At 36.0% G+C, this 26,805-nt stretch overlaps 2 protein-coding genes across 7 annotated transcripts in view; one reads left to right on the top strand and one right to left on the bottom strand.

Annotated features, from left to right (window-relative positions):
* Positions 1-1,046: 1,046 nt before the first annotated feature.
* LOC102619104 (protein LEO1 homolog) overlaps positions 1,047-26,805 on the bottom strand; it is an 89,205-nt gene continuing 63,446 nt past the window's right edge. The window contains exons 2-13 of one of the 3 annotated variants that reach the window (XM_052438722.1): positions 10,608-10,816; positions 9,846-10,198; positions 9,244-9,382; positions 8,953-9,138; positions 8,217-8,393; positions 7,153-7,284; positions 4,256-4,435; positions 4,041-4,172; positions 3,708-3,812; positions 3,359-3,619; positions 2,754-2,919; positions 1,047-1,455 (exon numbers count right to left, since the gene is read on the bottom strand). In XM_052438722.1, the coding sequence (XP_052294682.1) occupies positions 2,785-2,919; positions 3,359-3,619; positions 3,708-3,812; positions 4,041-4,172; positions 4,256-4,435; positions 7,153-7,284; positions 8,217-8,393; positions 8,953-9,138; positions 9,244-9,382; positions 9,846-10,198; positions 10,608-10,727 (1,920 nt within the window). In that variant the 5' untranslated portion in view covers positions 10,728-10,816 and the 3' untranslated portion in view covers positions 1,047-1,455; positions 2,754-2,784. Of the gene's footprint in view, positions 1,456-2,753; positions 2,920-3,358; positions 3,620-3,707; positions 3,813-4,040; positions 4,173-4,255; positions 4,436-7,152; positions 7,285-8,216; positions 8,394-8,952; positions 9,139-9,243; positions 9,383-9,845; positions 10,199-10,607; positions 10,904-26,805 lie in introns of those variants that run through there. The other 2 variants (XM_006477585.4, XM_006477586.4) reach the window with 2 other exon arrangements.
* Positions 14,433-25,309, top strand: LOC102618242 (uncharacterized). Of its 4 annotated transcripts, none has more exons than XM_006477584.4 (10): positions 14,433-14,731; positions 17,710-17,768; positions 17,920-18,147; positions 18,351-20,965; positions 21,295-21,431; positions 21,726-23,612; positions 23,836-23,884; positions 24,049-24,293; positions 24,419-24,526; positions 25,048-25,309. In XM_006477584.4, the coding sequence occupies exons 3-10, from the start codon at positions 17,952-17,954 to the stop codon at positions 25,274-25,276; spliced, it is 5,466 nt and encodes a 1,821-aa protein (XP_006477647.2). In that variant the 5' UTR covers positions 14,433-14,731; positions 17,710-17,768; positions 17,920-17,951; the 3' UTR covers positions 25,277-25,309. The 4 variants fall into 4 exon arrangements, with proteins under 4 accessions (XP_006477647.2, XP_006477646.2, XP_006477645.2 ...); XM_006477583.4 differs by having other exon boundaries at positions 17,891-18,147; XM_006477582.4 differs by having other exon boundaries at positions 17,700-17,768.

Below are 26,805 nucleotides of genomic sequence, written 5' to 3'. Positions count from 1 at the left end.
TACGCCTCGCAAGCTTTGCTGGATCCGACTCCATTGGAAACCCTTGCAATAAACAAATAAAATGCAGAGGCTGGGAATGAGACTTTTGCATGCGGCTTCGGCTGGTAGCGTGGCAACGTGCGGCTCACGAGCTCAGCGGCCGTTGATTAGGACGTCGTCGGCGTGCACCTGGGGCGTCGCCGACTGGACAGCAAGCCGGCTTTTTCCCAAAAGAGATTGGCTGGGTTCGTGGGTGATACGGCTGCAAGTTGCTTCTCCAATCTCCGTCCTTTCTATTCTGATTTGAGGATATTAAGGATTTAGGAGGTCTGATAATTTTTATTTCTTATTTATATTTAATTCATATATTCTTTTTAATTACAAGTGCAATTTGATCGGATTGATTCGGATCCGATTTAATCCGAATAAATTGAATCGGATTACAAAATTTTTATCCTATTGATCCAAGACAAAATTAAATCTGTATCGGATTGATCCAATCGAATCCGTGTCGTATGCTTAGCTCAAAAATTAGGATGGTTGAGGAAATGGTTTGGGCAAATAATTTCGCAACATAAATTTTTTTTCTCTTTTGGCGTGAAATCTCTTGAGTTGAGAATGAAAATTTATTTAATATCATTTAACTTCAATATGGTAAACTAAATTTCACAAAAGGTTTAGAAAATTTTAGCTTAAAATTTTGAGATATTGCTGTAGAAGTAATACAATGAATCAAATCAAATCAAATCACTTAACTCTCCAAAAAAAAAAAAAATCACTCAATTCTCTTAAAATCAATTAACATATTAATGCCTATTGGCCCCCACAATTGAGCTTAAGTTCATTAGACTTGTACCAATTCTAATTTTTAAGTGATCGTCATATGACACTTGAAAACAAAAAGATCTGACTAAGTTCCCATCGAGATAAATATTAAATCTACACTTACTATTGTGATATGATAATCTTCATCCAAACTCTATGGTTGAACAGCTCCACCACAACAAATGGCTTAAAAAAATTTAATATTCTTGGACTTATGCACTTTCGAAATTAAGCACAGTGCATAAACGACTAAGAACAAAAAAAAAATTAGAGAGAAATGGAAAAGCCTTATACAGTTCTCCACAATTTTTCAGATGTAAACCCAACAGCATTTTATGCAATTTAATTTTAAATTCTATTTAGGAAAGCTATATAATTTATGGCACCTTCAAAATACCCAAAAAAAAAAAAATTCAGAATCCAACAATTTCCTTCCTTATTCCTTCCCCTATCTTATCCTTAACAAGACCAACTATAAAATCTAGTTTCTGTACATGCAAATTGCTAACGGAACAACCAATGCTGCGGAAGAAACTTAAGCCGCTAATAGCTTATGCTGTAGTTTGTTTCAATTGCAGTAACACTGCCACGAGAAGCACCTCTCTCTTCCTCCTCCAAATGCAATGAAGTTGTCTCGGCAACTCCTCACAGCTGAAACATAGCAATTCAGTAACTTAAATCTGAACTAGCCAAGAATTCTCAAGCAAGTGATTTGTCAAATCTAATAAATGCAGGATTCAATTTGACATTACAACAAATCAATAATAAAATAAAAACTTTGACATGTATAAATTTAAATTATTTTTCCACACCGACTGTCCAATAGTTAACAGTGTAAATGAATTAATCAACTAATCTGAGAAAAACCAATACAAATTACAACAAAGGTAAACAATGCACAGCTTGTCTTTTAAGTTGGTATTATCAAATACCAAAGGCATTTGATACATAAAGTTGAATATGTGCTTTAAGCCATGATCTTAACTTCTTAAGTCACCGATGGACCTAGATTTCATGCAACATCCAAGACATTCTCATATATAGAAGATATTACACACCAAAAAATGATGCAATAAACAAAATAATGGAGCCACACTTGAGATCCATACAAGCTCCACAAAGCAGCTTAACCTCTCGGTAAAATAATATGCGCAATAAACAAGCAATATTTTCTCAACTAGATAACATTCCATATAGCAATTCATCCTAAAGACTTATCAACATACAACAAAATATACAAAGATAAGAAAAAGTAGCAGCTGAAACAAAAGAAAATGAAGCACAAAATAACCCAGTGAATATCTGATAAAAAGTTATCTAGTGGTATAGTTTCTCAACAAAATGTTAAACCTTCAAAGCATATATTATTTTAATGGGACTGCACATGGGAGAATACTTAGAACTTATGGTTTGCTTTCATGACATATGAACAGGCATGATTACCCTGCTCTAACCGACATGAAATTTAGAAAAGGTTACAGAATTTAAACAAATACAAAACGTGCAAAAGTCAAGTCATTCTCAAACAGACCTCAATAAACAGAGCTAAAACCTAAGAATGATTGGTAGATCGGGTGGAATTCCAGAAGGAACAGAAGCAACTCAAGACAAACTCTGTGAAGAGAGAAGGACACCTAAGAATGATTCGCATCCTAAGATGTAGAAAGGCTACAATGAATAAGAAACCTATATGGTTAACCAACAGTGTTTCATGAATTTCATGGATTAACAGAGCGGCAAGTAGTTATATTCAGTTGTTTAACAGACATAATAATGTTAAGTTCAAAAGAACACCTACATTTGATACTCAGATTAATTAAAATAAAAAATGATGGTGCAGTGTGTATTTTTCATGAAAAATACAAAAATTTCCCAGTCCTGTTATAAGCAAATCAAATAATAATGAAGCAGAAGTTTACTACAAACAAGCACATGAGATTCTAACTTACATGAAAACTTGTATCAAAGAACTTCTTGTTCTTATTCCTCGTCACTATCATAAACAACAGCCATCCGACGATGTGTTGGCATCTTCCTTGGAGGAGAATCCTCGTCTGACTCAATTCCCCTGCGCTTGTGATTACTTCCAGAGTCCCTTGCCTTTTGCTTAGGTTCCTGCAGATATAACCAAGAAAAAAAATCCTTATACTAGAAAAAGAAAACCTCGATTTTTAACATAATAACGGAGTGCTAACTTGTTTCCCCTACATTAAAATAACAAGAAGAAGAAAACAATATCAAGGTAATACACAAGATTTTGGAGGATATGCATCCAGAAACTCTAGCAGGCCAATTATTCAACCTCCCACTGCATCACAGGACTAAATAACTAGCTAAAAGTTTTCTTTCAGGGATGTATGAGTAACTAACAGTTGACATTACAGTTTAGACACAATTTTAACTTTCAATGTCATGATGTCACAAAAAATTTCTATGCCATTATTGCAAAAGTGAAGTCCCAGTCCCAGGTGTATTTTTTATATCTATTTATCCAGGGTAAATATGCATCCAATAGAAAAACTCAAAATACGAAACATTTAAAACATTGACATACCACAGCCTCCTCCTCATCATCGGATGCTCTATTAATGTCTGGCTCTTCTTCTTGCTCTTCTTCTTCCTCTTCTTCCTCTTCTTCATAATCCTGTTCTGGCCCCTCAACCCTCTTACGTAGGGGAGACCTCTCATCTTCCTCACCATCAGTTTCATACTCAGACTCCTCTCTATCACTTTCAGAGAAATCTACTGGCCGCCTAGATGATTTAGCCGCAGGTAAGGTTGATGACTTGCGAGGAATGTCTCTGTGTCCCTGGGGCTGATAACACAAACGAAAAGCAATCAGCAGAAGATTTTTTTCGGAGAAAATTAAATGGAAATTTTCTGCAGAGTTCAAGCAGTAATACCTTCTTGGCATTAATAATACGTTTCTCTGCTCGAACTTCTGCTTCCAGTTCTTCCTCAAAGCGACGGCGAGAACGACGAGAGTCATGATAATCGGTTTCATCATCCTGGTCAATATCAAACAAATCAAGAGATTTAATTCAGTTGTAAATAGATAGAATGATAAATCTCCCCAAAACCAAAAAAAAAAAAGTCCAAAAGCAGTTTTCGTACTTTTCTGAAGGTATTAGTAAACAGAAAAGATGACAGAGTGATTAGTAGCATGGTGTGGAGAAGCATAAATTTAATATATAAAAAAATTTACATGTATATAGAAACATAAATAAAGTGCAAACCTCTTCAAGGGCATCCTCCAAATACCCAGTTGAAAGTTGGCGCCTCCTTTCTACAGTTTGTGTGTACTTTCGATTAATTTTTTCCCTCTTCCGGTTCAGAAGTACATTAGCTCTAATATTTTGACTTTCGGCCTACAAACAATTAGGAAAATAAAATTTGATTCTCATGGAATGAGTACCAATGCAAACAACCATAATGAAAATTAATTGATTACCCTTTCTTTCTCCTCCTTTTCTCTCTCGGGATCAATGTCAGTAATGCAGTTCTTAACCTTATAAACCTTCTTATGCCGTGAGTCAACAAGAGCAGTCAATAGCCTATGTGAATTTGATGACAAGGATGATGGTATAAACCTCATCTTCTTTAAAATTCTTCCTTGTGATTGGAGGATTCCCTGCAATACAACATATAAGAATGCAGGGAAAAAATCTTCACAAATCCAGCTCTCTAATATAAAGAATATGTGAAGCGCTGCACAGTTTTCTATTCTTCCATCTTAAAAATAAAAAATGGAAGAAAGCATGAGGTAAAAATGCACTAATAAAGAAGATCTCACATGAAATTCAAGAACTATAAGGGCCAAGATCGGAATGTAAAAATTGAGTTCTGCAAACAGTACCCAAACCAAAAGATTTAGATGCGTTACATGTATAAGGACAAAATCAAAAGTTTGTGGGCATTCAATAACTAAAGGGTCACATCCGGTCAACCACATGTTGAGAAATGTCTAGACCGTTGGTCTCAGCGGTTAGATGAGACCAACGGCTGAGATTCACAAAATTGATAAAACTGTAAATTTTGTTATTTAAAGAAATAAGAGTTCCGGTGAGTTACCATATCTGATGTTGTTAGCGTAAGATATACTAGGAAACTTCATCGCAACAAGCATTAAATGCTCTACAAGACATTAATTAATAATTGCAATTTAATAAAAATAATATATTCTAATTAGTGTTTCAAGTGTTTTAGGGACCCCAACCTTCTTCCCCCCTCATTAAGATCTCGTTTACTCCGTCCAACCCAGTGACAAGAATTTTGCATTCACGTTGAATTAAACAGAATCAAGAAATGAAAACATATGCCAATTCTTATGAATTGAAGTTCAAACGTAGAAACCTCTCAAAAATAAAATAAAATAAAAACTTATAGTGAACTCTTTAAGTTGCAATAACTAGATTAATATTATTGTTCTACGAAAAACCGTGGAGAAAAGCTTCAAATACAGAAATTTCAACAAAAAAAAAATTGAAGAAGGATGCAAAAATTGTGTTTTCAAAATGCAGAATATTACTCCACTGAAACCAGTGACAAGAATTTTGCATTCATGGTTGAATTAAATGAAATCGAGAATGGGGAATATATTCCAATTCTTCCTTCTGTTTCAAAGTTCAAAAGGCTGAAACATCACGAAAAGGGGGAAGGAAAAAAGACAAGAAAATAAAAACTTGACATATCTTTATTTTCTAAGAAAAACATCAGACATCATTATATGGAAATTTCAGCAAAAATAAATGAAAGAAGGATGCTATCATTACTCTGCCTAAAATAGTGACAAGAATTTCTTTTTCACGGTGAACAAAATGGAATCAAGAATTGGAAATTCTAATTCAAAGTTCAAACAGTAGAAACCTCTCAGAAATGACAAAAATTATAAATAAATAATACTTAACCGACCTCTGTCTGTTACAGTAACTTAATGAATGTCAACTGTTCTAAGGAAAACATTGGAGAAAAGCTTCACATACAAAAATTTCGATGAAAAATAAAAGATGGAAGAGACCGTTGTTGTTTTTTAGATTGCATAATATTCTGCATCCAAACCAGTGACTAGAATTTCACTTTCACAGGGAATAAAATGGAATCAACAACTGGGAACATTAATCTGATTCTTCTAAATCAAAGTTCAAAAGGTCAAAACATCACAAAAGGGAAAAAAAACAACAAGATAAATCTTAATTCAAACTCTCTGTTGCAATAACCTGATGAATGTCGATCGTTCTAAAAAAACAATGACGAAAAGCTTCACGTGAGGAAATTTCAACAAAAAAAAAGGAACAAAGATGCGACCATCATAGTTTTTGAGATAGTAATATGGTTACGAAGAAAGCAAGAGACGAAATAAGGAAGAAAGAAGAGAAATGTTCCGAATGGACATTCAAGGGCATTAATTACATAATCAGTCAGCCAGCTTCTCTAAATTCAAAACTGCCCGAAATTCTCCCTCTTTAAATAACACCATTTACAATATTTAATCATCTGTATATCTTAGTCATTGATCTCATCCAACAGCTAAGACCTTTGTCCAGACAGATTTCAACATGTGGGAGATCGAACGTACAAAGCATTACACACACACACACATATAAGAAGAAAGATGAGGACTGTTCAGAATGTGCAATTTTAAAGGGCTTTAATTACACAATCAGTCGGCAGCTTCTCCAAATCCAAAACTGCCTGAAAATCCTCTCACTTCAAATATCAAAATTTTCAACCTTAATTCAGCTGTGAATCGTATTCACTGGTCTCATCCAATGGCTGAGATCCATGGTCCAGACATTTCAACAGCTGGGATAAATGTATAAAACTTAACTCTTTTGACATGCAGCTCTTTATATTTTACTCTTTTTTATACACTCAGAAGAAGGGAACATGTTGTTTATCAAATGGCAGCCGGCGTAAAATTCAGAATTGAAACTTACATACACGATGCAAAGCACCAAGATCAAAAGTGGGACTTATGATAAAGATATTCTTACTTTCATGTATCCTAAAAGTGAAAACCACGCTTAGATGGAAGGACTAACAAATACGAAAAAAAATTCACACCGCTGTGGGTTACAAGACAGGCATACAACAAAGAAACAGAGATTATATTCTGTTATCTTTTAATGACTCAATGTCTGTAGAAATTAATATAAATAAATAAATAAATTCAACATCAAGGAGACAAATCTCATCAATAATAAATGATGCTTAAGTCAATCAAAACTTCTGAAATACACATCCCAAATCGGACTGTTTGAAAAGGTTCCATTACTTAGCGGTTTGACAAGCTAAATAGATTTAAAGATTGAAGATATTATATTCTCAACTCGCGATTTAAGGAGATACCTTTCCATGTCTAAGGAAAAGGTGTGCTTGATCATGCTGTGCATCTTGTACAGTAATGTCAAGAACTTCATTCCCAATTTGTAACTGTAAACTGCCATCTGACCATCTCACAAAGCGTGCATTGCTTTCATACTACATGTTGAAAAGAAAGTGTTAGAAACACAACATGGTCAGAGAAAACGGATACACGGTAGAGCAAAAAATTTTTGTCCTGTGCGACTGCAGTAGTTGAAACAGAAGTGCAGAGGGAAGGGAATAAAAATGAAGCCTAGTTTCTAATGCATAATTTATCTTCCTTTTTTATCCTTTGACTAGGAGGTTCTCCTTAAAAACAAAATGTTTTTAAGGTATGGATTATTAATGTTTGCCAACCTGGTGCTTAGATATGTACATAAACAATTGGTGGTCCATTAGTTTTTATCACCTGATAAAGTAAAACACTTTTCAATAAAAAAGGAATTTTTTGACAAGTATGTCATTTTATTGAAATTGGCAAGTAACAATAAATCTAACGCATAGCTCCAAACTATCTTTTAACTTTTGTAATTCAAATAAAATCAAAATTCCTTGACAAACATCATCACATTAAACACATACAATCAATATCATCTACCAGTCTGTTCCAGTCTCAAGCAGATCCAGTCTATCTGGAAAAAAAAAAAAAGATCTTGTGTCACTTCTTACTTTTGCATTGCTACTGCATAATTTTTTTCACCCCTTTTTGCGATAAAACTATCACATAGAATTTAAAAGTGCCATTGTAGAGCATGAGGACAGCAACTGCAAAAGCTGTGAAATCCTTTTATGCTTTTGTAAGTTAAATCTATTTCTGTACATCTGTAATCAATTTCAATGTCACAACCAGCTCAACATGCTTTATATTTGCAACAACAAAAAGTTAAATGAAAATTACAAAATATGGGATCTATTAAATGAAGAGGAAGTAGGAAACACATGCACGCATAAAAGTACCTCATCTATATCTAAAGATAATAAATACACATGCAAATATGAAATCATGTATGATAACACTCCAGCATGTAAACTGAAAGGAATCTACTCACTGATGTCATGCCATCCTTATTTTTTACAGTCCTCCAGCGCACTATATTGTTTTCCAGGCGTATACGTTTTTTGGCTCCAGACTCATCTGTCACAAAGGTGTCCTCTTCCACATATGTCTTAGGATCAAATGGCTTCGGATCAATGCCCATTATATTAGAAACTTTGATCATATTCATCTGCAAAAAAATATATGTAATGCATTACAATTCTCCCTGAGGTAAACACATTGAAATTCATCTACTTTCTGAAGTAGCGCAGAGTCTTAGGGCACTAGAAGAATACACTAATCATCGAATTAGCATGCATATGAAAATGATAAATTTCAAGATAATAAGCTGGAATACATATGGACGTGATAAAGTCTTTCAAAACAAACATTGTTTTAGATTAACACACGCAAAAGTATAATTCCCCTAGCATAAACAGATGCTCAGCTGAAGCAAGGTTTTTCAAAACAGGTACCCAAAGTTGCTTTGCTCACTTCAGCAAGCGCAACCTAGCCTTACCGAATTGTAATCAAAATAAGACATGCAATTGATCTCATAGTAATACATGAAACGATATCATTTAAATCAATTTCAACACAATGAGGGATATGACTTTAAAAAATAGTAATGATTTGATAACCTGGAATACAAACAAAAGTTCTGTTTGTCCAGTTGTACATCTCATAAGACAAGAGAAGTAGTTATTTCAGATATCATTAGAGCAGCGTGTAGAAGTAACATAAAACACCTTAGTTGGATCAGCTGGCGGCGGGCGCAGTGGTATTTCTAGCTCTAACGGGGGACCAACTGGCTTCTCTTTATGTTTAGGTTCAACATGCTCCTCTTCTGACTCATATTGCATATCCTCATCAGGCACTATATCTTCTGGCCTTATACTTTTCTCATAGCTTCCTTCCTCTTCCATAGGGGATCTCTATGAAACGAAAACATTTTACCAGCAATCATGAATACATATTTCCTAGCAATGTCAGGAAACATAAAAATAGAATTTAAATTGCTTTGAGACATGAAGACTCACATTCGAATCTTGATCAATGTCATTCCGAATAGCATATTCTCCAACATCTTCTTCATCCGAGTCACCAAATACATCACGAATCTCAGCAGCTGAATGTGAAATGTGAGTCTGATCCTTCTCCTCACCTCCAGGTGACCTACTACACACGGTCAACTTTCCACAATAGTAATTGCCAATCATAGTACACAACTTCACTTAAAAGAATGCTTCTTTTAAAATAAAACATAGGGATCTTTGTTTTAATGTACTGGGCAATATAGATTCTATTCAGTGATATCATATATTGCCAATGAGTGAAGTCATAAATAGTCAGCCTATCATGGGGAACAACATCCAACCAGAAAAAAGGACCCATCCCTATTGGAAACCAAGAAACTCTTCAAATATCATTCTGCGGACAATAACTAACAAATTAGTTCCACCAATATGCAATTCCACTTTACATGTTGGAGCAACTTGGCCAGTGAGTCCAAGTGGGATTGCATGCAATCATGATTGCCAACATGACTTAAAGACATAATCCGTTCTAAATGATAAACAAGTGCAGCATGCTAGGACACGCACAGAACAAGCGAGTCAATATATAGAAAGGAGAATATTACCTTGGACTTCTAGCCTGATCAACCTCCTCATCTTCATGGTCTGGGTAATGATTTTCCTCAGACCTCTCTGATCCACTTTCAATAACTTCCCGTCTCCTGCTTGTTGCTACTCGCTGACCATATTCTTCTTTTTCATCACTGTCTGTATACTTAGCTTCACTTTCTTCCCTTTGATCAACAACATCTACCTCTTGAGAACTCTGATCTCTTTCACCCTCACTCTCTCCAGGATCAGGTTCTGCATCATGCATTTCACCTTCACTTTCCACTTCTGCTTCTCCATGCCCCTCAACTTCACCTTCACCCTCACCCTCAACTTCAACCTCAGCCTCCAGCCCCCCCTCAGCTTCATCCTGAACATAGAACCATAAAAGAACATTATGGAATCAAGCAAACAAAGTATATTTTGAATTTTAGTTCATAAGCATTAGCGATATTATTTGAGCTGCAGGTATATGGAAGATGGAACCCTATCTACATATGATGCTACCGACAATTTTACAAATTCATGCATATCTCGTTCCGGTCAATCAGAAGAAGTGGAAGCTATCTTCATTACTCAATTTAGTTCCCATGAGTGCGAAACAAAACATATAGTGACGTACCTAGAAACTTGAAATTGAATTAACACCGGTTTTAGGGCTTGATTGGTTAGCCAAACAGCCGCAATGCCTCAAATTGAACTAAAAAAATGCGTTTTGATAATAATCGATTTAATTAAAAGCTAGCAAGCGAGGGGCAAAAAGGGAATGAGAAATTTACAGAAGCGTAATTGGGCTGAGGATTGGACTCATGCTCGGAATCAATCTCTTCTTCTTCCTCTTCGGATTGATCTCCGAATAGGTTCTGCATCATCTGGTGCCTCTTCTCTTCTCCTCCCATCGCGCTCTCCCTCTGTGTCTCTCTCTTTCCCGCTCGGTGATTTGATTACGGATAGTACAAATACAAGAAGAAGCTTGTGTTGCTTCGTACTATTATTTTCACAGATCTGTGTGACTCTGGCTTCGCTGATTGCCGCTCGTATAATGTATTAACTTGCTCTGGCTCCCAGCTATCGTAACCGCAGAAGAATCTGTTGACACGTCGACATACGTAATACCGCACCGGGTGGGTCGCAGTGGGTCCCACTATGCCTTTGTGGCCAATTGGTGGGTCCCTGTTTTAACGTCAGTTTCATTTGCTTGAAAATAATTCGCCAGTCACAGGGATTTATTTAACTTCGACGAGTACAATAAATTTTTCTCCCATATTATAAGAAAACTCGATTTACGTCCGGCTATGAAAATATTATAGAGTTCTTATTATAATATATAGTATATAAAAAAAATAACTCGCCAGTAAATTGATAGTATCCCTTAGCACTAAAGCAGTTTAAGTACCGTCAAATGTTCTGAAAGTTAACAAAATCATGTTATGTGATCATCCCAAATTGCGGGTACGATAAATTGATAATATACTCATGGAGCACTTTAAAGAGAATAAATGTGAAACATCAACTGGAAGGTGTACTTTCTTTGCAAAAAAAAAAAAAAACTCTTGGAGCACTGTAGCCATAAGTATGTAACACTATTGATGTGTTGGTTCAATAATGATATGATAAAACTATTTTATTGTAGTATTTAAAAAAATATATATTTATATTTGAAATGAAACAGATTAGGGTTCGACTAACTAATACAATAAATAGTGAAGAAAGCATGCTAAAATCATATTACACAGATAATAAAATTAAGGGAGATTGTTACTTTCCACACCTCAACAATCTATAAATATTACTTGCTCCCTACTATTTTTATAATATTCAAAATTCTCTCATTGCACGAAAAAAATAAATAAGTATAGGGTAAATGAGTCATTTGATTGATAATTTATCTTGAAAATATAAAATACCAATTTCAACACAAGAAAAGAGTTTAAAAATAATAAAAATACAAGAAAAATTCTTATTATTAATTTTTTATTCACACCAAAATATATATTTCTTATTTTTAATTCTTCAATTAAAAACAAATAAAAGTATAATATTATAAAATTATACTGTCAAGGGAGTTATTAACTATTATGAAAATAATAAAGGGACATATATATATAATAGAAAAAACTAACAATCTTCTATAAATCGACAATACTATAATTCACTTATCTGCTTAATGACCATTTTAAAGTACAATTAGTGCTTTTATTTATTTTGTACACATAATTAAGATTTGCATCCATATTGATGTAAAATACTGTTGTACACTCGCTAATTTGAATTCTAATCGAACATACCCCATAAATTAAGATTCTATCCACAAATATCTCAAAAAATCAATTATTTGAAAAAATTTTATGAACACTTTTTTTTTTAATTTAAACTTTTTAAACATTGAAAATAGACTTGAATCTATAAATATATGACTAATATCCAAACTATGTCGTCAAATAATTGATTTAGAAGGTTACGATAGATTTTAAATTATAAATTAATAAAATGTAATGTAAATATCATGAAGCGAAAGAAAATACAATAAATTAGCATGTTTCATGGTTTGGTCTAGCCCGATCAACCATTCGGACTAGAATCCACAGGCTTGGAATTATACTGGCCTATTTATTAGACGCTTGCATATATCACATACGACAGAGCGTGGAGCCACCGGCACCCTTCCTAAGTGTACCCACCAAAAATGCCCAGTAAGTAATATCTTCTCTAAAGGCATCCATTTTAACCCTTACATAGTAATTTCTCCTTTAACCCACGAAAAATAAAAAATAAAAATCTCTTCAACATGCTATCTTCAAAAATAGTCAAAACAATTATCTACTAATCTAATTTTTTGTGTTCCGTCTTATAAATGAGCTCCCTAACACTTTTTAAATTAAGATATTATTAAATAACAGTAGGTTCACATTCAACCTCTTAAAGCATACTAATAATAGTTTTGTTCATCTTAAGAAAATTTATTAAAGATCTATCTCAAATATAAGAGCTGCAAAATCTTCTTCTATCTTCTAGTCAATGGCATTGGGATCATAGATTTTTTTTTTTCGTGAAATAATAATTAAACAACTCTTGGAAGGAATTTGTTAATGATCTCTCCCTCTTTCATTGCTATATTCTCTCTCTAACTGTTTTGATTTTACTTTAACTTCTCATTTAAATTTAAATAAATATTCTTTCATATCTCATTTGATGTTAGTTTTAATAATTGAAAATCTCTTGTAGTTTTGGCGTACGAACAAATTGCATCTACAATAGGTCTTCTGTTCTTTTTACAATACAATGAGAATTAAAAATGATGGTATTGGAGAGTGTAAACAAATTTAAGTTCAAAAATTGTAAATGTAGAGAAAGTGGGGTTTTATTAGGATATTTGAGGGGTGCTAATAGTTTCACTATATTACAAAACAGCACCGCGTGATTTGACGATTGAGTAAATCCTTCCAATTGAATCGTCATTGCTTTTCCTTTGGTTTTGAAGAATCTAAAGAAAATTAAAAATTAAAAATTCGTGAAAATATAAGTAAAAAAGCACTCTCACTTAAAGAAAAAAGAAAAAAAAAGGAAAAACTAAATAAATAAATAATCTATAATTTTTCGACTACATTTGCAAAAACATTCCTTTTATAGAATGGATTATGAAGTGTTTTAAAAAATTAAAAATAAGGTTTGGAAGTAAATATTGTATTAAAGGAATTAGTTTGTCGATTGTACTTCTTTCTTTACTACTTTTATGAGCTTTTTATATTATTGTGTGCTTGGTTATTATCCAAATGCCAATTACACAAACATAAAAAGAAAACAAACAAAAAGTAGTGGACAATAAATATTATATTTATTTTTATACAACCTATGGGGTATTGGTGGATATCCAAAAGCTTCAAATTTATGTAACTCAATTTAAAGAAATGAGAGTAAAAGAATAAAGTTATTTTAAGAACGTATGGTCCTATATATACACATATGACAACCGGTGATAGTGATTTTAGATGCCCTCGTAATAACTTGTTAATATTCAGATGAATTGCAAAAGAACAACACTCTTGAAATAGAAAAATAATTGAAATTATTGATGTGAAAAACAAAATATTTTATGTTCTTATTAACTAAGAGCACTAATGTTAAACATCAGTTTTTAAAAGTGTTTTACAATAATTTATTATGAATACTTTAACTGAAAGACACATACATAAATTTCTAAACAAAAACACCCGCAATCGGCTAAACGTAATTTAAATAAACAAAATAAAATAAACGCGAGAGAAATGATAAATGAGGTAGTGTTTTTTCATTGCAACAATTTCCCCTCCCCCCCCTCCTCTCTTGTTTCTAGTTTTCAAATTAAGCAAGCGTGTTTCCAAGCGGATCCCTCTTTTCAAATTTCATTACTAAAGTTTTATTTTGAAAATTCGTCTACACATCACGTGCAGGATGCATATCAACGGCCACAATCAAATCATAAAAAGCTCGTTCGCTGCAAATCGAATGTGCATTGTGGGTGCCCGCTATTTAACTTACACGTGTCAAATTATAGCTGTAGGACCACCTAATTCTCTCTACTCTCAACCACTCTTCCAATTCCCCTCTTTCTCTAAACTTCCTTCGCCCTCGCCCAGAAAGAAAATACCTCCTTTGCTTCGTATCCATATCTCCCGCTTCGATCCACGAACCTTAGCCCCGGATCCGAACCTCAGTTTTGCTCCTCTGTTCGTTGAAAATTTCGCACTATTTCGATCACTTTATCTCTCTCTCTCTCTCTCTCTCTGTCTCTCGCTTTCTTTCTCTCCCTGAGCTTAAAGCAAAGCCAATTTATCTCTATCTTCAATTGAAACCCTAAAACTTGACAGATTCACAGTTCGGGAGGATCGGTTTCGAGCTTCAGCGGAGGTCTCTCATCGTCACTGTGAGTGCCACAGCTTCTAATTCTTTATCCAGAAACCCTAACTTTCTCTATCTAGGAATTAATTACATATAGAGACCGAATCTAGGTAGGGGCAGTGATAGATTGTGTTGTTCTCTGTATTGAGTGTGAGATTTATGCCGTCGTTTATTTCTAACCGCGGAGTTTGTGGTGTTTTCCTTTTTGAGCGATCTTTTCTGTTTTCGTTTATTAATGCGATATTTTGAGAGAATTTAGTAGCTTAGACTTTTTTTAATTGTTGAGAAAATGTTGGAAAGTGAAGAAAATAAATTTTTTGAATTTTTGTTCTGTCTGCACATATCCATCAATTCCATCAATTTCAAGACAATCTACTCAAATGCTTTCATTTCTGTTTCATTTCTGCTTTCAGAAGTTTTGATTTGTGTGATATTGAGAGATAGATGCCTGGATAGGGGAGCATTTGTTGTTTTGCTCTTAGTTTCTAATGTGAGTGTAATAGATAGTCTCATTTCTACTAGTTGATGCTTCCGTAGAAAAAGGACATAAGTTTGATGTCAACTTTTTTGTCTGTTGCTAATATTGTGATTATCTTCAGTTCGACCGGAATTTATGTCTGATGAGTAATTGATGTTAATCATGGTGCCTTCTTAATGACTCAAAATTCGAACTTAATTTGTTGCATTGGTGGGAATTTTCATCTTTTTTTGACTCGGTTGCCTCTGCTGCCCTTAATTTCACCTTGCATATGAGAGACACTTATTTAAGTATTTGGTACTTGGCTCATAGAGGGGGCATGCGTGCATTATTTCCACAAGCATGTGTTGGATATCAAACTGAGTTTCCACAGTGCCATTTAAAAAGGAAGTTGAAGCTTGAAATTGACAAGCATTGATTGCAGTTACAACCATATCTACCAAACCAGTGGATCCCATATACTAGTCTCACTCGATGATAGACCAAAAAACCAGATTTTGATTTCAAGACCAGCAGTTAAAGACAAACGTTTAAGTTACCTTTATCATTTCATTATATTCATTTTAATTTTGGGGGAGACTAAAATTATGTTCTTTGGCAAAGAAAATCTGGAACTTATGTGGCAATTGATGTCATTTTATAGTTATTTACATCCTTGATTGGTTAAGAATAATTTTGAGTTTCTATACCGGGGAAAATATTGTGGAGTTATGCAGTCTGTGGTCCCTGCAATTCTTGAGCAACCACAAAAGGTCATTTGGTGAAATTCTATATTTTATGAAGAAGATGCTGTGTAGTGTTTCACTGATACATTCTTTGTCTTTGTGTGTTTTAGATCCTTAATCTCTTTACTTTCTGTTGTAAACCAGTAGAATTCCTCTTGTTATGTTTTTCAGTTAGGGAGTTGGTTGTAAAGAAATTTGACAAAAGAAGATAAAGAGTATTTGTTTGAGCAAGTTAAGTTTGGCTAAGCTAAACCTTCTCTAGTCCCAAGTGGCCTCAGAAACTAAAATTGAACTTAGACAACCCAAAACAAGCCAGTATGTGATCGTGAGACCTCAAAGTGGGTAGAATATTTGTTTTGAAGAGCGACCTGCAAACCATGCATTTGAGGGTATATTTAACAGTTGAGACTCCTTAATTTTAGGTCCATATCAATGTCTCATCATATGTATATTGCCTGAGCTTGTAAAGTTCAATCTTACCTATGGTTCTTATCGTTGCCTCTGTAATCAGGGGATTTATCACATGACCTAGACGCTGAACACAGGCAAAGTCTTTTGATTCCATATTTTTTCATAATATAAGTTTAATTGTAGGTTGGAACAGTACATCCAAGATGGTCTTTTTGTGTGGTATAATGGTGGTTTCTTGGAACAGCACATCCAAGAAGATAAGCTTTCGGGATGGGGGACTCTGTTGGGGCAGGGGCTATTTCTGCTATGAATTTCTTTTCTGTCCGAATTTCACGTTGCTTTCAACAGAGATTTGATGCGGGTTCCAATATTAGATTCTGAATTCGGTGTTTAATGGCCTCTTCTCTTTTGGGTTGCAACACTTGAAATAAATAGTTTCAATATACCTGACATTTCTTGCTTCTTAATGAGGGATTTCATGATTCAAGGGAGATGGGAGGTTCAGCTCTGTGCGTTGAAGCAAAAACACTGATGTTATTTATGCTGATGTTCTTGAGAATCATAGAAAGGAAAAAATTCTTAGAATGGGAATTTTTAGGTGAACAGTTTTGTTCGAGTATTGCCAAATCAGAGAAGAAATAAAGTTTTAAATGTTGCTACATGATCCACTGCCTCCCCTTAACAACAACTGTTGTGATTGAGTAACTGTTCCTAGGTACAAAAGCTTCCTAAGCTCATTGTGGTCATCAAAATGGACAAAACATGTGTCATGAACCACTCCCCATTCTTTTTCACTGACTCTTAATCCACTTTACTCAAATTTGGTTGTAAACAATTGAAGGGGTCTGGCATAGGCGTGGGGTATCGATCCATAATATATTGATATTCATATTTTTTATACTCTTCAACAATATGATTGGTATCCGAGAATACTATTGCATATTCAAGAAATATCAAGCTTTGGCTCTTTGCAATTGAGAAATTGAAGAATTTCTGTAGATGCTTGGGATAAGGAGTTTTTTGTCTTATTTAAAGTTGTCAGTTTCTTGGAAGTCTTTTCGTTCTTCTTTACTCTATAATAACTGGGATGATGCTGTTTTGGCTGGAGTTTAATGTTATTTATTCTCTTTTGCCTAACTTGTGTTGCTGTGGGTATTGGAGGTGCAATAATGGTTCATTTTCCTCCTTTTTTTTAATTCAAAGCATCTGTCTTCTGCTTGTTTTTTGGAAAGAAAGTATTGGGAATTGATCCTGATGTGGGATAGAGTTCTTTCTTTAATCATCAGTGGTAGTTAGGGTATGACTCTTTGTGTATAACTGCTTTAGTTGATGTACTATCTCACTAGTTCGTTGCTAATGTATAATGAACATTGTATTAGTTTTCCTCAGGTTAACTTTCTAAGTGCAACCCTGGCAGTTGGAGAGACAATTAAATGCACGGCAAGGAGGTGTGATTCTAAACATTTTTGAATTTGGGGAAAAAGTCTATAATAATAATAATAATAATTATTATTATTATTTTTAATGTTCGTCTGCAAGTGGAGATTTGATCTTTCTTAAAAATTTTTAGGCAGTCTTTTTCTTTTCACAACATTTTAGCTGCTGCTGAAAATTTGTGAGGTGGATCATCTATGCCTGGTAACGAAGTAGGAGACAGGATCCACAATTTTTTTGGCCAAGATAACTTGAACCAAGGCCAGCATCAGTCACAGGTTGTAGACGGGACTTGGTCTGGGTTAAATAACAATCTGTGGGTTGGTAGCCAGAGACAGATTGGTGTGCCTCTTCTTTCTTCCAATTTGAAGAGTTACAGTGTGCAGCCATCAGGTATTAATCATGCCCATCTTGATTATTTGGTTTCAAGTGCCTCGTATAGTTTTCTGAAGGATATCTTCTTACAGCTGATTATTCTTATCCCTCCTAATCTTTTTGGTATTAGACTTTAGATTACTTGACTTTTAAGTGGACATTTGTGATATGGTTTCAAGTTACTCTCTTATTAAATGTAGTTTCCTCTTTTCTGACACTAGCTGATTCTGAGCGAGGACATGGTGGTCAGTCTTCAAGCGTGCAGCATGGATTAAACTTAACTCAGTCAGCTTTGAAGTCAGAGCTTGTTAGAGGCCAGTCTCATAACCAACCTACTTTGAATGGCTATATGCATGGACATCAGGCGTTACAGACGAGGCAGAATGAGTCAAACTTTTTGGGAATGGATTCAGAATATAATCGGCATAATTTGACATCAAGAGGCTTGCAAGTTCTTGACTCGCAGTTAGGAAATGGTCCTGAACTTAACAAGAAAAATTCAATGGGGTTGGAATCTGCTGAATCTCCTGTTAACTATGATTTTTTTGGGGGTCAGCAGCAAATGAGCAGTCAACATTCTAGCATTCTGCAATCACTGCCAAGGCATCAGTCAGGTATTAGTGACATGCAGCTACTGCATCAACAAGTCATGTTCAAGAAACTACAAGAACTTCAGAGGCAGCAACAGTTACACAATCCACCATTTCAGCAACAAGAAGCAAGGCAACTGAGTTCCATAAATCAAGTTTCTTCTGTAGCAAAACAAACAGTTGTCAGTCATGCACCTAGTGTTTTCAATGGCATACCCATGCAAGATGCATCTAACTATTCATGGCAGCCTGAGCTAATGGCAGCCAACACAAATTGGCAGCAGCATGGTGCCTCTCCTGTTATGCAAGGCTCCTCTAGTGGACTTATGCTTCCACCTGATCAAGGCCAGGTGCGGGTGATGGGTTTTGTCCCACAACAAGATCAATCTCTTTATGGTGTCCCTGTCTCTAGCACAAGGATTAATCCAAGTCAGTATTCTCCTATCCAAATGGATAAGTCTACAATGCAGCAGATACCTGCCAGCAGTAATTCCTTTCCAGGTAATCAGCACCCTGCGTTTCCAGATCAAGTTGGCACGCAGGATGAAACCATGGCTTCTAGGCAGGGCTATCAAGGGAAAAACATGTTTGTGTCTGCTGCAGGAAGCAGTGGACTTAATTTGGAAAATTTGCAGCAAATGAATACCCAGCAAAGAAGCACGTCCATGCAAGAATTTCATGAGAGGCAAGGGTTAGTTGGTCCATCAGAAACATCACAGGAAAAAACTGTGCTGCAGGTTGCACCTTCGCAAAATGCAGCTACCTTAGATCCAGAAGAAGAGAAGATTTTGTTTGGCTCAGATGACAATTTGTGGGATGCCTTTGGCAGGAGTACCATGGGGTCAGGATGCTCTAATATGTTGGATAGTACAGAGATTTTGGGTGCAGTTCCTTCTCTGCAAAGTGGGAGCTGGAGTGCTCTTATGCAATCTGCTGTAGCTGAAACTTCTAGTGGTAATGTGGGGCTACAGGAAGGATGGAGTGGTTTGGGTGTCCGGAGTAGTGAGCCTCTGCAGCCCTCCTCGTATGTTAATGATGGCAGCAAACAGTTTTCTGCTTGGGCTGATAGCAATTTGCAGACTATGTCTACAGTGAACTCAAGACCTTTCCCTTCATCTGGTGAAACTGATGCAGGTGCTAATTATCCTAGCGTTTTGGGTGTTCAGCGGTCAGGATTCAAGCCTTTTCAAGAACAAAGTGAGAAGCTGCAGAATGATTCTTCTCAGAGGTTTGTTCAGCAGTTCTCTGGAGATGGAAGCAAATGGTTTGATCGCAGCCCTGTACAAAAACCAGTAACTGAAGGAAGTCATTTTAATGGCAATGTTGCCCGTTCCTCAGATGCAGAACTACATGCGAAGGGCCATTCAGTTCCTTGGAACCTTCTAGAGAGCATGTCCTCTACCAGTGGCCAACCATACAATAGACTAAATGGTTGGAACTTTATTGAGTCTGTATCAGCTGGCGGTGGTTCAACTTTGAAAGATCAGAGTAATGAAAGCTTATTGCAGCATAATCAGAATACTGAACTTAAAAGTTCCATGCGAATGGGTCAGAGTGCTGGTATTATTATGACTGATTCTGTTTCTAGTGCATCTGAGCATGCTAATTCTGCCATGCAGCACCAGCAGGTCAATCGGGAAGATTCTAATTTGAATAATGAAATTGCAATGTCAGATTCTAGTACTATGAGGGCCAATCAGAAAAGCAGCCAACAATTTCCAAATAGTCATAATCTAAATTTCTGGAAAAATGTTGATTCTTCCGTGAATCCTAGAGGTAGTGAAGTTCAAGGAAAATATCAGCAACATCTGGATAAGAGTCCACAAGCTATAGAATCATCAGGACATGATGGCCCTGATAACATGGGAGTTGAACGAGAGTTGGAGAATTCCAATACTAGAGAAAAATCAAGTGACAGTTTTCATTCTAACATATCCCATCGTACAAGTACAGGTTTCAAAGAAAATACTTGGTTAGATGGAAGTGACTCACGTACTTTGCCTGGTGGAAGGCAAAAGCCATCCGGTCATTTTGGTCGAAAACCTTCTGGGACTCGCAAATTTCAGTATCATCCTATGGGTGATGTTGATATAGATACAGAATCTTCTTCTGGAATGAAAAATGCTACACATTCTCAGGCCATGACCCAACAAGCTTCTCGAGGATTGACAGGTCATGACCAAGCATATTTTGGGCAGTCAAAATATTTCAGTCACAGTGGGAAAAATTCTATGGACAATGCGAAGGTGATTGAATGATGTACTTCTGCATCTGCATGCATGCATGGACATACAAAAGAAATCTTCTGTGCAAATGTGGACAATTTTTTAAGATCAAGACCAGTCAAGAGTTGCTAAAGATATTGTGGATTCCAATTCATTAATTATCCAATGCTTTATACATAATAGTTGTACCAAATTTTTGTCTTATACTGACTCTTGCTTTAACAAAATGCGGACATTCACAGGAGAGAATGACTCTCTGTGTGTGTGTGTGTGTCTATATATACATACATATTATACATATATATATATAACAAAATCAGACTTAATTTTCTTTTAATTTATATCTACAGGGCCGTCTTCAAGGAGATATGAAATGCATGGATGAGGGGCCCTCAAGAAGCATGCATCCTGGTTATGCACCGCTTGCATCTGCTTCCGTCGACAAATCTGTTGGAAACTATGCTCCCAACAGAACTGCTCCATCGAGGTAATTGAATATTTGTCATTTTCTGCATGTTCTCATTTTAGCTTGTCAATTTATTTGCTTGTGTCATTTTTTTTATAGTTATTTTCAGCAAAACATTGTTTACTCAAGATTAGTATCTGGGATTATAAGAAATTATTCTGATATTTTATAGTTCCCAATAGCTGACAGACTTAGTTTGTTTAGTTTCCTGACTTGGCTTCGGAAATATTTCTATTCAGAATTTATTACTGAGTTATCAAATTATGATTTGGACGATTGGAGTGTGATTTTGTGAATGTTATAACTTGATTTCAGTCAAAATATGCTTGAGCTTCTGCATAAGGTGGATCAGTCAAAGGAACACAGCCATGCAACAAACTTCAGCTCTACTGATCGCAATCAATCTCAGATACCTGAAGCGGAAATCTCTGATGGGTCTGTTGATCATCTTCAGCAAAATCAGTCTTCTGCCTCACAAGGTTTTGGTTTGCAACTGGGCCCCCCATCCCAAAGGTTGTCCATTGCAGACAATGCTATATCTTCACAGAGTTCCTCTCAGGCTTCTCTAAGTTCGACACGTGTCAGTTCCGATATGGGAAGAAGGGGCCATTCTTGGTTAGCTTCCACTGCCTCTGTTCAATCCTTGCATACTTCCCATGAAACATACCAAGGTGACTCCAGGAATCATATTTCTAGTGCCTCTGGACAAATTAGCAACAATGCTTCACAGTATAATATCCAGGGGAATTTTTCTGCGGGTTTTCAATATCCCAGAAGTCATCATCAGAACCAGCAAATCAGTGGTAGTGGTGGTCAAGTAGCGCCAAGCCAGCCTGTCAAACAGATAGGGGATTCTTCTGAGAGAACTCAAACTAGTCAAGCAGCTCAGGCATCAGTGCCCGACATGTCAAAAGGCACTTCCCGTGGTGAATTTACTTCTGCTACTGAAACATCCCAGCTAAGTAGTAACATCCAAAACCATGGAGGGTCGGCACAACAGTTTCCTGTTTTGGAGGCTATGCCAGTTCCTCAGCTGTCTGTTATGCCCGGCATGTCTCAGCAGGGTGCTTTTTCAAAAATGTCTCATAATGCGTGGGCCAGTGTTTCAAACCAACAAAGTTCATCAGTTTCAAAGGCTCCTCCCAATTTGTTTAAGACCCATCTTCAACCTGTTAATAATTTAGAAAGAACTCTTTCTCGCCCAGAGAAGCAAGATGATCAAATTGCCCAAAAAGGAGATAATGGCCGATCTGGCTTTGCAGCATATTCTGCAAAGCCACAAGGCTTTGCTCAGGAAGACCATTCAGCAAAAGAGCAGCAAGTACTGTCGGAGAATGATGTGGGCGAGAAGTTAATGAATGCTTCACAGTTGCAAGGGAAAGAATCTGCTGCAAATTCTATTGCTGACTCTACTCTTTCAAATTCTACTACTATCCAAAGAGATATTGAGGCATTTGGTCGTTCTTTAAAGCCAAACAACTTGCGGCATCAAAATTACTCCTTACTGCACCAAATGCAGGCAATGAAAAGTACTGAGACTGATCCAGATAATAGGAGCGTGAAGAGATTCAAGGGTCCAGACTCTGGTATTGATGGTTCTCAGGTATCTCCTGTTGGGGAACAACAATTATCAACAAATCATACCCCACTTCCACCTGGAGACTCTAAGATGCTAAGCTTTTCATCAAAGCCAGGCGATAATCCTGGGACAAATTCATCTTCCCGTGATATGCTTACAGTTTGTCATAATGATTCTCAAAGCTCTACTGATGGTAATAGTGCAGTTGCTGTTAGAGGTGAGAATTCTCAGATCAGTCCCCAGATGGCTCCATCCTGGTTTGATCAGTATGGAACATTTAAAAATGGGCAGATGTTATCTGTCTATGATGCACGGAAAATCACTGCTGTGAAGACTATGGAACAGCCTTTCATTGTGGGAAAGCCTTCTGATAGTTTAGATGTTGGCCATCCACCACAAGCCAATTCTGTTGCTGATGCTAGGCAGCTTGGCAATATTCAGCAAACTTCAATTCCCATGTCAGTGAGAAATGACTATCCTTCTTCCTCTCAGTTTTTGCCTTCTGTTACCTCTGATCAAAGTTTGGTTCATGTGAGACCAAAGAAGCGTAAAAGTGCAACTTCCGATCTTCTACCTTGGCATAGAGAAGTGACGCAGGGTCTTGCAAGGCTTCAGAATATCAGGTGATTGTCATATATAGCCCAATAGATCAAGTGTTTTAAATTCTTATGCTCTTTAATGATCAAAAACATACTTTTTTTTTGTCTTTTATATTAGGTTATTAACAAAGATAATTGTGTTTTATATTTTATTTTGTTTTCTCTTTTCCTGAATATAATTGTGTTTTATATTTTATTTTGTTTTCTCTTTTCCTGAATTGAATATTTGAAATTCTGTTATTTGCAGCATGGCAGAAGCCGAATGGGCCAGAGCGGCAAATAGATTGTTGGAGAAGGTCTGCTTTTACTATTCCTGTGTTCTCTTGTGTGTGTCTGTCAAAACAAAAGAGGGTTGGGGGGGAGGGGGACTGGTGGCTGGTCGTCCACCTCTTGTCAAGCATTATTTCTTTGTCATTAAATCTGTGATGGTAGTATTCTCATGGATTCTTTCTGATAATAGGTGGGAGATGAAACTGAATTGACTGAAGATGGGCCACCAGTGCTTAGATCGAAAAGAAGGCTTATTTTGACTACGCAGCTTATGCAGCAACTGCTTCACCCTCCTCATGCAAAAATTCTCTTTTCAGATGCTAGTTCACATTATGAGAGTGTGACCTACTTTGTTGCCAGATCAGCATTAGGAGATGCTTGCAGTACTATATCTTGCTCCAAAAGCGATGCTTCTGTGCATGATAATGGAAACCCGTAAGAATTGCTCTTTGACATTGTTCAAGCACGCTTCTGCTATATCATTGAGGTTTTGTAGTTGATTAGGGAAGGATAATAACTTGTGGAAATAAATAACATGATTTGTGAAATACATTTTTCAGCCTTTCTGAGAAGCTTAAAACCTCTGAGAGAATCGGTGATCAGTACATATTGAAAGCCATGGAAGACTTCGCTGATAGAGCAAAGAAGCTGGAAGAATGTATTTCAAGGTAATCTGTCTTCCAATTTTTATATCCCCTTTATTATTGCCTTTTTGTCACTGTTTGCAAGCCTAAGCTCTCAAATGAAGTTTTCACGTTCTTTGAGTCAAATCTAACCTGCTTCAGTATTTAATGATTCTTTAGTTCAATTTTCTGTACAAGGTCTTTTCTTCTCACACAGTCATTGAATAACATTGTTGCTATTACTGGGGATATTAAGTCATTAAATCTATTTGTTTAAACGTAATAACGTGATTTCAGTTGCTGGGTCATCTGTGCTAGTTTTAGATGGAGGAAGAAGTGAATTGTTGGACAGAGAATCAATGCCAGATTTTAGTGCCTTTAGTATTTTTCTTGCTTAATATTGGGATTTCCATGGAGAGAAAAATGGTTTTAACGTTTTAGTTCTCTTTTGTGGCTGCATGGTGTTCCTACTGGCATTATACTATAAACATTTCCTCAGCTTCACATTTATTGTACATAAAGTATTTCTCTTTCTCACGCTTTTGTTCTGCTTTCTGATTATGCAGACTGGACAAGAGAGCCTCAATCTTAGACTTGAGAGTGGAATGTCAAGATCTAGAGAAGTTTTCTGTCATCAATCGTTTTGCCAAATTCCATGGCCGGGCCCAAGCTGAGGGGGCTGAGGCCTCGTCGTCTACTGATGCAAATGCTCAGAAATTCTTCCCCCAGAGATATGTTACTGCACTACCTATTCCTAGGAATCTCCCTGACAGGGTACAATGTCTTTCACTTTGATAATTAATTAATTGATTTTTCCTTCTTTCTTCATCAATTGTCTCGACATCCCTCACGCTTCTCTTGTCTATCTCTTCCAACTTAAAAACTTGGCACTTGCTCATAACTGAACCACACAAATGGAATGTAGTAGCAGAACATCTCCATATAAGCAGTGGAGACTTAGATTTTCGTTTAGGCCATTGATATCAATTCTTGAAGGTATAAATTGGTCTTTGTATTCTTCTTTGGAAGTCTGTAGAGAAACTAGGTGCCCCATGTTTTTCAGTAAATGGGGAGAGCTGAAGCATTTTTTCAAAGGTGTTCGCACATAGCTAAGGCCCGGGTAAATCATGTGTACTCATTGTTGAGGTTCAGATCATGGGGTTCTATTCATGGATCATGAGATTTTACCTTTCTTCCTTTTCTCATGGGATCTATCGGGATGGGAGCGAAGGAGGGGCAATGATGGCCCTAAATCTTGAATTGCCAATTTTATTCCAAGAATTAGGCTAGTTAATTATTCTTTTTATGCTTTTATTATTTTGCATCTCTTGTCTGAACTCTTACAAATTTGTAACATCGTTGGTCGGAATTTTAGCATAAATGGACCAATATCAAACAACCAAATTCAATGAATAGTTCAGAAAAATTTTTGTTTCCAGTTTTGGAAAAAAACAGCTTTATTGTGTTCTATTTTGAATTTTCTTTAGCATCCCCAAGTCATTGACTATCTTTCTCTTGTAGTATCTTAATAAAATTGAGATGAGTGCGCATTCTTTTGATACTAGAAATGCACACAAAGTAACAAATAAAAAGTTAACCTCATTATTATAAATCAAGTTATTCAATATTTCGAACAAATCCTGTAATGCATTGTTTGTCTTCACATGCAATCCATCATAGAAGGCTAACTGGCTAAGGTGTTGTGGCTATCTTTGTCAGTCTATAATAGATTGAGTTATATGGTCTTTGGACACCTCATTAATTGCTTTCATGTGTAATTCGTCATAGAAGACTAACTTGCAGTGAATGTTATTTAATATTGCATAGTTAGTAAAACCAAATAGCTCAAGGGCTATTGGCATAGGCATCCTTGAAAATTGTGAGGTATATCAATCCAGGCTAGCAAGGGAAGGAGTCTTTCGCTCCACCATCAGATAAACAAAGTGGTATGCTTGGGCTGGCTATTCTAAAATCTGGGGCAAATCGGAAGTACCGGAACTTGCTTAGCTTAATTCTAATGCACTTGAGATATGAATGGCGGACGAAACTTGGTGACATCTATAATTGTTTTATTTTCATAATTGTGTTCTGTTTACTTGCTAATTGTTTCTATTAAGTGGTTAGAGTACATCTAGTGGGGTAATTTCTATATGTTTCCTGTTTTTAAATCTTAAATTCTGGTCTCAGCAGTCATATCTTGATTTTCCATATGACTATATCTGGTCCGGAATCTTTTTTGTCTCTCTTTTAAATGCTAGAAATTAGTTTGGTCCTTCGAGGATGCAACTATTTTACTGGGTTAGAGCAATTTGTTTATTACAGAT

This window comes from Citrus sinensis, chromosome 3, assembly GCF_022201045.2.
Source record: "Citrus sinensis cultivar Valencia sweet orange chromosome 3, DVS_A1.0, whole genome shotgun sequence".
Classification (NCBI taxonomy): domain Eukaryota; kingdom Viridiplantae; phylum Streptophyta; class Magnoliopsida; order Sapindales; family Rutaceae; genus Citrus; species Citrus sinensis.
Note: the sequence above shows the minus strand (reverse complement) of the source record. Positions and strands in the feature narration are given on the sequence as shown.